Below are 10,865 nucleotides of genomic sequence, written 5' to 3' on the forward strand. Positions count from 1 at the left end.
GACGACTGAGAGAAAACTAACGTCGAAGTGCGTTTAGTATCTACCGTGGATTATCCATTCATCGTATCCAGGTACAATGGTTGCTTTGATGACTTTACAAAACAAATGACATTATTGCAGAAATATATCAGTCAGAGTAGGTACAAGGAAGAGAGTGTAACCACGGCCTCATGAACTAGCTCATGGCGTGCAAGTGACTGATATTGTTTATTGTCCTTGAAATTTACGAAGATCGACAAGCTATTCGAAAATCAATGACTCGACTGTCGGACGACTTGGCCGGGGCCCAGATACACTTCGCTGGCCCTAAAATTATTACCAACATGTCTGCATGAATGTGCATGCTTGATCACATGTGACAGTCTATGCTTACATACCTTTCTATATCTTGAATGTTTGTTGCTCAAAAATAACCCGATGAATAATTCACCTCCTCACATATGTATGAACCTGAATCGCCTTAATTGATTTGACTCCACGTTAGCCTCAGTATTCGTCTGCTTGCGCATATAGGCTTTTCTGATCAAAATGCGCTTGGTGTGCCTGTATTTTTATTATCTACACTGTACGATGATAAACTGTAGCCAGCTCTTCGTGCTGTCATCTACAATAATACACCGTTGTGTATTTCTTAGTAAGAGTTTTTAGGGTGATTCATATATGAAGCCTAAGGAATTACCTCGAAGCCAAGTTGCTACAATGCCACCTATAGAGAAGTGATAGATCAATTCAATTTTCTCAAAAGACAAGGAATCAATAGGTGCGAATAGCAAAAGCCCCACAGAACAAGTAGGTAATGAACTTTAAAATCAACCACAGAACATAGGCTCTCAGTTCATTATGTGGCAACCAAAGTATAGCGACATTAGTCATGGAGAAAAACATACATTGGGGATTGTCCCTACTACTGGAACGCGAACATACAAAAAAATTTGTAGCCACTTTAAATAATGAATTTTTAAGTTACTGAGAAACAACCTAAAAGCCAGTGGAAAGTTACACCATCGCTTCAGTTCACCTTATTATTTAACATATCTCGGACATTTCACTCTTCAAATCATTTTGAGCTGGTTAAACTGGGTCAAATAAACCTCTCATTGGTGGAAAAATGGTTACCATTTCCAGTATCTCCATCTGATTAATAAGACTTTTTCAGCCAGGCGGTTCGACAAATTTCATTGGAAACATCCGAAAAACTTAGAATCTCTACTTAACATCACTAAGCGAGTGATTTGAGAAAAGCGTTTGACGAGGTTTCACACTTACGTCTTATGTAGAAGCTCTGGAGCTTTGGGATAGCAGGTGCTATACGGGATAGGATAGAAAACTTCTAATATGACCTCAGACAGAGAGTGAGGGTCAATGGAACGCCATCCGAATGGAAGTCGGTCAAAAGTGATGTACCCCAAGGCACCACCTTAGGCTCTCTACTTTTCTCTCCATATGTTAATGAATTACCTGTATTGCTGAAGTCTTCGACATTGTGGATAATGTCAAAATCTGGAGAACAATAGAATGTGAGGCTGATGGTTTTCAACTCAAAGCTGACGAATTAGTTAGATGGGCTCATGATTGGGGCTTAGAAGTTAATTCCAGGAACAGCGTGCTCATGAATATCGGACACGGTAATAGTTACCACTACACTATTGATGGTACATCTCTTCCACGCGTCGAAGAACATAAAGAATTAGGAGTAATAATAAGTCACGACTTGAAAATAACTATGCATTGCAACGCAGCTGCTTCTAAAAGTTACCGTGCATTATGGTCACTTCGCCGAACATTTAAATGCTTTGACGAGATGTTTTGAATTTTATATTCTACCTACGTAAGACCACACTAAGAGTACTGTATCCGAACAGCTGGCCCATGTCTGATAAAGATACTAACTCCCTCGAGCGTGGCCAGCGTGTGGGGACGAAATTAGTGAAGGGTATTTCTAAACTCTCCTACGATGAGCATGTGAAACGTCTGCACCCTTTCCCCTTGTCTTATCGTAGGACGCGGAGTGACCTTATACTGACATTTCGTACCTTTAATTATGATTTTTGTGTTAATATGTCTTATCATTTTGCTCCCTCCAGCACTGATAATCTCCGAGGTCATGGCAAGAATGTTCATAAACGGCGATCTTATAAACTGAAGGTGGGGTCCCATTTTTCTCACCGAGTGGTCAGTGACTAGAACGCCCTACTCGAACAAGTAGTATCAGCCCCATCAGTGAACACTTTCAAGGGGAAGCTGCACCTTCACTGGAAGGCAATCTGTCAGGTTTAACAGAGGTTCACCAACCTACTATCCTTCTTACTGAAGACTGAAAAGAAATCAATAAGCTTCTGTTAGTTTGTCTGAAAATTGGTTAATATATGTTTTAAAAATCTCCGTTATCGTCCTATTGAGGACTGTAGATTGTATTCTGAGCATTGTTTTAGTTACTTATTGTTGTTTACCTTCTGGGTTGTCCGGAATTATAAATTTTCCGGAGGAAATGAAGAAAGATTACAAGTTGACTCAGATGTACATGCCCTTTTATGCAGCTTGCATATCAGCTGCTTTAGGGTTCCTGTTCTTTTTCTTGTCGTTCTCCAGTCCTTATTGGTTGCAGTCGTATGATCGTGTACATAGTTCCTTTCTGCACATGGGGATATGGTCTGTGTGTTTCGACAAATTTGTGCATCCACAAGTACTATTCTTAATAATAAGTTCGATTCATCAGAGTTTAGGATTACCACGCTAATGTGTTGACCGGGTGCTTTTGGGTATATGATCGTTTTTTCTTCAAGATTGGCATATGGCAGTGGCTAAATCCATACTGGTTGATTGGTGTTCAAGTCTTAATAACTATAGCATTTACGGCAAAATGTTGCGTCATTTTAATCCTGGTCTTGTATCACTTGTTGTTTGGTCATCCAGCTGCTGAATCAACTATGGCTCTTGTTGGTGAGGTGAGTAAAACCATTTAAGTAAACAATCAGTAATCACCGTTACTTTATTCACATAATTAAATTCTTTGTATCTCAGTTACTACCTTATATGGGCTCAGGGTTAATATTCTCCCGCAATGAGTTTCGACTAACTTAGATTATTAGTGTTAGCTTTCTAGTAGGTAACACACTACTCATTTCAAAAATGCAAATCAGGGCATACTTAATAGTTTCAGTTTGGAAAGGACAGGAGGCTTGATGGCCTGTGTTAGTCCTGGCAATGATGGTCTCTCAGCTGATCTAACTTTCTTTTGAAGGAGTCGACGGATGGAGCCTCAACCGCGTGCTGAGGTAATGAATTCCACTCGATGATTCGATGGGAAAGTCGGTAGTCAGCTGACAAGTAATTCGTTCGGGGCTTGTGAACTTTTTTGGAGTGTCCTCGTAGATTTTCTGTTTTGGAAGACAAGAAAAATGAGGGCATATCAGGTGCAGATTTGTCATTAAGCAATTTGAAAACTGTAATCAAGTCGCCTCTGATTCTTCTATATGACAGCGGGAATAGGTTTAGCTTGGTCAGTCTAGTATTGTACGGGAGCTTCGCTATTCCGGGAATCAGCCTAGTTGCTGTTCTCTGAACCCTTTCCAAGAGTTCAATGCCTTTTTTTAGGCAGGGGCTAGCTGCTTGTATGCAGTACTCAAGTTTAGGACGTACGAACACTGTATACAAAGTCAGAAACGTTTTAGCGTCGAGATGCCTAAAAGCCCTGCGTATGGACCATAAGGTTCTAAAACCTTTGGCGGCTATTGCACGGCAGTGTGCAGTAGTCTTTAAGCCTTGACTAACGATGACGCCTAAGTCATTGTGTGTCTGGACAATATATAACTCAGTGTTATTCATCGTATATGTATCTGTACCCTGGTGGCCAATATGCATCACAATACACTTGGAAGTGTTTATCGGCAATTGCCAGGTTTGGGACCATTCAGATAATCTCTCCAGGTCATTTTGAAGTTCTAAGCTATCGCCCTTGCTTTGTATCGCTCTCCATATCTTGACATCGTCAGCATAGAGTAAGACCGATGACGATAGTAGATGAGGGAGGTCATTTACATACAGGAGGAATAACACTGGCCCCAAAACTGTACCCTGGGGGACTCCACTAAGCACAGTTTCCCAGCTAGACAACTTAGAGTTCACCCTTACTCTTTGTTGACGCCCAACTAGGAAGTCTTTTATCCACATCAATAGATTGCCTTCAATCCCGACATTCCTTAGCTTATATAACAGCCGGTTATGCGGAACTTTGTCGAAAGCTTTGCTGAAATCGATGTAAGCTACGTCTATAGGTAACTTTTGGTCCTTAAGAGCGCACTAGCTTTCACGAGCGACTAATAAGTTTGTGAGACAAGAGTAACCTGTTCTAAAACCATGCTGCTTTTCCGAGAGGATCCGGTTTTCATCAAGATACTTTAACAGCTCCTTCTGAATAATCTTTTCTAAGATTTTAACAACCACACTAGTTGGGCTAATTGGTCGGTAATTCTCAGGCTTATGTTTTGTACCTGTTTTGAAGACAGGACTTACTATGGCGTTCTTCCAGTCTTTTGGTAGACGACCCTGGGTTACGGATAGATTAAAACATACACTTAAAGGGTTCGCAACAAAGTTAGCTAATTCCTTCAGTAACCTAGGATGCAGTTCATCGGGTCCAGTGGATTTACCTATGTCAAGCTTAACTAGCAGACCAAAGACATCGAGTTCTTTAATGGTCACGCTGTTCAGTGTTTGTGTGGGGGGATTTTCATGGACTGGTGAGAAGGGTGTTTCTATGGTGTATACATCGCTAAAGTATTTAGAGAATACTTGAGCTTTGCCAAAGTCGTCCTCCACTAGTGATGAGGCAGTACTGTCTCCCCATAGTGAAGGAACATTTCTTCTTTTTGCCCTTTGGTTTATATACGAATACAAGCGTTTAGGGCATTCTATGGATTCCTTAACGATTTTCTCTTCGTACAGCTTTCTGGCCTTACGGAGGGTCGAGGCACAGGTATTTCGAGCCTTTTGATACTGAGATTTTGCCTCGTCAGTCCCCAGTAACCTAAATCTATCCCACATTTTCCTTCTTTTACGGAGAAGGATGCGAACCTCCCTACTGAACCACGGTGGGGAGTTTCTCGGCCCCCTAGGTGTAGTCCAAGGGATGTGGGGGGCGGCAACTTCTAAGTATAAATTCCGGAATACGTCCCAAGCCGTTTCGATTGATGACTCTGGGTCTATTTTCCAATCTACTGATGATGCTGATTTCATGATGTCTGGTATGTTTGCTTTCCAGACGTTAGGTCTGGATTGAGTTGAGGCGTGCTCGTGATCGACAGTTATATGGAAGTCAAAGGTTAAAACTGCATGATCACTTTTATATAGGGGTGGCATGTAATCCAGGTTTGCAACGTCATCCTCATAATGAGTCAATATAAGATCTAGTAAGGATGATGCAGAACCCGGGTCGTACCTAGTTGCTTCCTTCGCGTGTTACACTAGGGCACATGTGATTACCGCATCAACTAGTTCCTGTTCGAAGGAATTATCTGACGATTCAGTCCGCAGGTTTCCCCAGTCCACCATGGGTGCATTTAAGTCCCCTAGGATTAGACATCGATCACTTCGTGATAGTGTTGAGACTGCTTAGCAGGACCTCGTTTACCTCACAGCTTGGACTGCGATAGATCAAACTAAGCAGCAACTCTTGTCCCCTGCATTTCAGGCGGCAGCTAACTAATTCATACGTCCCACTCTCATGGGATACACTGTCGATAATGGTGAATGGGATAGCATTCCTAATGAATAGAGCTACTCCCCCTCCTTTACGCGTTTGTATTCTATCGGCCCTTACTAAAGTAAAACCCTCGAAATCAAGTTCCTTACTATCTATAGACGGCGTCAGCCATGTTTCTGTGACTGCGATTATGTCTGGCCTAGTTGAGTCAATCTGTACACCTAGTTCCGGTAGCTTATTGAGTAAGCTCCGGGCATTGGTATAACAGATCCGAAGCCTATTTAGGTGGCCTCGTGCTTCACCCAGAGTGGCTTCGGCATCATCCTCTGTCGAAGCCTCACAACCCGAAAATTTACAATTTTCAGGTCTTTTTCGCCAGCGTCTAATCTGAGCTGTAGTTCTTTTTCGGCTTCCCGTCTTTTTACACGGTCCGCCAACGGTAAGTCCTTACGGAGAAAAACTCCTGAACCCTTTAGTTTGTGTCCATTTTCTAAGATTAAGTCGCGTTCGTATGGGGATTTGAAAGCGACTTTGAGCAGTCTAGACTGATTAGGCTTCAGATGCGCCAGGTTTCCTAGTCTATACACCTTTAGCAAGGTAACTTCGGAGATGTTTTGGGGCATGACTTGGTTGAGTAGTTGTTTTATCAACACAATGTCGTGCTCAAAACGAGCTTTCGGTTCTGAGCTGTCACTCTCTTTGACTCTATGGAAAATGACTGATCTGTCGCTGTGATCAGACTTCGGCTTTTCGACCTTTTTGGTGGGGGTAGGATTCCTTTTTACGTCATTTTGCCGTTTTTTCCTTACGACCCGTATCCAATCGTCGACGTTCTTTGCAGTAGTAACCACAGTCGCGTCAGGCGTACTATGGGATTCCGGAAGGTTTAGGACGACTTGGGAGGTTGGGTCATCTTTCGCGCTGGAAACCAATCGAGCCTTGCGATTTTGGGTTCCGGAAGTTCCCTTCTGGGTACCATTTTTGATACGAGGGACAGAAGAGACTTTAGTTAGAAGAGAATTTGGTTACTTTCGTTTTTGGTGTATCATTCGCCTTTGATAGAACCAGTGGGTCAGGTTTTTTTTGAAATTATTTGTTCAATTATAGTTTAAAACTACTCTGTATCAGGATCAAGTTTTAGCGCAGTCAGTTTAGTTACCGCATAAATTCTGCGGTAGGCTTCTGTGAAGGGGTTTGTTGATAAAAGAGTATATGAAAGAAGCTCACTATTTTTAGATAGATAAGAATGAAATTTTCGAGGTCTTGGGTGTAGCTTCCAACCTAATGTTACCAATTAATTATAAGTTGAAACAAGATTTTATAATTATGAGGACACTACGATGAAGACTCAGTAAAATCTTGTTTGGTAAGGTATCAATATACGACGACATACTTTAATGTAAGTTAGAAAAGAATGATCTACTGGGTTCAAAGTTATTTTATAAGGTAAGTAATTTGTTCCCCTACCCATAACAAAACACATTAATGTGAGGGCGACTTTTCTGTCTCTAGGAATTAGGATAGTTGAACAGATGATTTATGTATATTCTTGTGGATATTTTCACTTCAAAATGTCCATTTTAGAAACTAATGACTCTTGGATTTATAGGGAATTAAAGTAAGTACGATTACTAAATTTATTGTATGTCGTTGTTACCTTTCTTTCTCCAAAGGTAACCTGTTGTAGAAGAAAACAACTAATAGACAAACGAACGGTTAAATTATCATTTAAACTGAGGAGTTTTTTATATTCTGTGGTCTTAATAATGTTAATGATCTGTCGTTTCGAAGTTATTGTTTGGTGAATGAATGAATTGGAGTATATGGTTATAGATTGCATAGCATAGTATGTGAAGATTGACAAACGTTTAGCAAGAAGTCGAATATTATTCAGTTACATAAGCATAATGTAAAAATGTTACAGACACTCAACAACAAAAAGGGGATAGACATCTCGGTCAAATGAAAACGGTTTAACAGTGACTGTAATATGTCATTAGGTACTCATTTTTATTGCTGTCTATTACGATAGTCTGAGCCAGGACAGCTGTTATATGAATCCCTCATAGACACAAAGGTCAAGCTACATAAGACAAATACTGATGACTTTAACTGCATATAAATAGCGTATACGTGAACTGCACGGTTTATTCTATGGGATCTGGTGGATGATCAGGATACGATGTCTCGTATCAATTACATTAGCTAGTGTAAAGTTTTTAATTAACTTTAACTGTACCCTACTCAACCAAACAGGATGGTGTTTAAAAACTTGGTTTCAGATTCGTCCAATTTTCGCTCATTGTAACTGGCTCCTAATAGCAGTTACATCCACTAATGCACATACATAAAGTTAGTTTCAGAAGTTCGTTCTCATCTCCGGTTCTAATAAACATGTAGTTTCAGAACAGGGCATATGGCTCAGCTATAGCGAGCGTATTTTGCAGAGCCTTTCTTACCCGTTTTGCTAATTATTCTCTGTCGTTTAAGAGCCATGATTTCAGATATGTGGTCTCTTCTTTGGAGCTGTTGTTGTCTCTAACTTTGTCCTAACGGGGTCATATGCTTGCCAATAAATTTTCATGGATATGCTTATATTCTGAGTATTTGAATTTGCTTCAGAGTTATCATCAGTTGAAATAAGTATGGCATGATGTGTTAAACTGTTCACCAGGTTTCTAGTGTACCTGAGAGGTATGGACTTTAAAAATGAGTGTATTGATCAATCGATGTTAATTTACTATCATGACTTCTTTTCGTCAGCAATTTATTCATTTTTGCCAACAAAGCATCTAAAAATAAAGGACTATCACTACTTTCTTCCGTTAAAGTAGTCACAGATTGATAAATGCTGTTAATTCTTTGTGAGTACTATGAAGATGTCGTTTATCTAGCTGTAATAAAATCCTAGTGAGTTGGGTTTATTCTTTAATTGTCCATTTTTAGTTTTTTCAGAAAAACGCCTGGGAGGATGGAGATAAGTGGTAACTCCATGTATGCCATATCCGATTTTATTTAAAGATGGCTATTAAACTGAAATTTTACCTTCATTGTTGACTTGAGGATTAACTGCTTCAGTGTGAAAACATAAATTTCGGTCTCCTTTCTGTTTTTCAGCGGGTTCGCCTGAGATAAATGCCTCTGTTTCTAGTATGGGAATAGATGATACGTCTAAAGATGCCATGAATTTGTATTCAATCACCAGTTTTTCATTAAACACTGAAAACCGTCATTCACTCTAGGTTTCGTACCAGACAGTAGGTTTCATATTCAAGTTCATATGACATTTATTACCTTGCAAGCGATAAACTTTTTGAGAACTTTCAAGATTCGACACCCAGTCGAGAGTTACCAGACATTATCTAGAGGAATAGCCTGTCATCTAAAATTGTTGGTCGGTTTTTGCAAGAAGATTTATAAGAATAGAAACTTCCTTGCTTAGTGTCAGTAGACTGAGGCCTTCTACATTAATTATGTTTTTGTTCCGTAGTAGTTTATGCTACAATTACAAACATAATGATTGCGATACTAAAATTAATCAATTGGAAACAGGCTAACGATTTCTTGTCCCTACTATTGAGTCTGTTGGACCTTTTGTAAATTGACGTTATTTAACTAACTTCATCCATAGCTCAAAGTTTGTATCATTACATCGGGTAACAACGTCAGTTCTCCCGAAAAATAACCTATCCTCTGTGTGTGTCAAAAATCCAGATTTGATTTTGTTTCATTAAAAGTTTGAATGAAATTGAATAAGGATTCATGGTGTCAATGTGAAGTTTTCTGCTTGTGATACCAGAATGATTAAAAGAAAGTTGACCTATTGTTTAGTATTGTGAAACAGCATAATTGTACAAAGTTGCTTTAATGTTGTCACCTAGCGAAATGTCAATTTTAACCTTTTCCTAAGTTTAAATTTAATGAAATTTCTTTATAGATCAGAAGGGATTTTTGTGGATATTTCAATATTTTCATAGTTGAAATCATGAGTCAATTGAAGCTAGACCACCATGAAAAACCTGGAAGCACTGCTTGACGGTCGTTTCGTCCTATTGTGGGACTCCTCAGCAGTGTGCATCTACGATCCCGCAGTGACCGTTGGAGTTCAACCAAGTTTGTCGTAGAGATATCAACTCACTGAAGACAATTGGTGAACGGTTGCTCAACTTCGTGGATCAGTTGAAGTGAGACATTAACACCGTTGGATACCGGCCGGCTTAGTGGTCTATCGGTTAAGGGCTCTGGCTCGAGACTGGTAGGTCCTGAGTTCGAATCTCGCGGGTGCGGGATCGTGGATGCGCACTGCTGAGGAGTCCCATAATAGGACAAAACGGCCGTCCAGTGTTTCCAGGTTTTCCATGGTAGTCTAGCTTCAATTGACTCATGATTTTAACTATGAAAATAAGGAAATTTCTTTACTTTAAAATATACCATAGTGATTGCTTATTTTATGTCTTATAAAAATTCAATTTCATATTTCTCCATGCTTTCTTTTTTAAAAAATGATTTAGGTATTTATAGGAATTCTTCTGACAATCTGTATTTTAGTATTTGGTATTAGCTCACAGAGTAGAGTATGGATGCCAAGACCTGATCAATATTTTCTATCATGGTCATTTGGTTTTATTATATTAGCAGCTATTTGTTCATTTATTTCATCTGGTTTCTTGTATTGTATAAGTTATACAGATCGAGCAGCTCAAGTAAGTGACTATATAGTTGGAATGAATGTGAATAAACAATTTTCATGAGTATTTATTAAAGACTATATATTCTTATCACAATTGATTGATCACTGGGTGGTGATCAATGTCAAGTCCTTCTCAGTGCTGATCGAATGCTATCGATCAAGTTGCAATGTGGCCACCAGTCTAGGTGACTCGACACTGCGTGCACTATATAATGGGGAGAAAAAAAGATGGGTGTTCGGGCCTTCAAAAGTGGAGAACCCGATTCGGTAGTGTAGCATGTCGCGTAAGGCTCACAATTTCGGTTGGCTCACTTGCCTCCACCACTGCGTATGATTTTGTTTCAATTCGCTCTCTCCTCTTCGCTTTCTCCGCTTCGTTTCTCTGACCGTTTGTCCGGATCAACGATTGTATGAAAGATACGTATTCGAAATCCATTCTCGTATTTGACTTATTTTCATTCCGTTATTCATTAA

At 39.8% G+C, this 10,865-nt stretch overlaps 1 protein-coding gene across 1 annotated transcript in view; it reads left to right on the plus strand.

Moving 5' to 3' along the window:
* Positions 1 to 2,927: 2,927 nt before the first annotated feature.
* Positions 2,928 to 10,865, plus strand: part of Smp_143700 (hypothetical protein) — a gene marked incomplete at its 5' end in the record, with an annotated part of 13,610 nt that continues 5,672 nt past the window's right edge. Inside the window, one exon of the mRNA XM_018797759.1 lies at positions 2,928 to 2,945. Coding sequence (XP_018652769.1) covers positions 2,928 to 2,945 — 18 coding nt within the window. The remainder of the gene's footprint in view (positions 2,946 to 10,865) is intronic.

This window comes from Schistosoma mansoni, chromosome 5, assembly GCF_000237925.1.
Source record: "Schistosoma mansoni strain Puerto Rico chromosome 5, complete genome".
Classification (NCBI taxonomy): domain Eukaryota; kingdom Metazoa; phylum Platyhelminthes; class Trematoda; order Strigeidida; family Schistosomatidae; genus Schistosoma; species Schistosoma mansoni.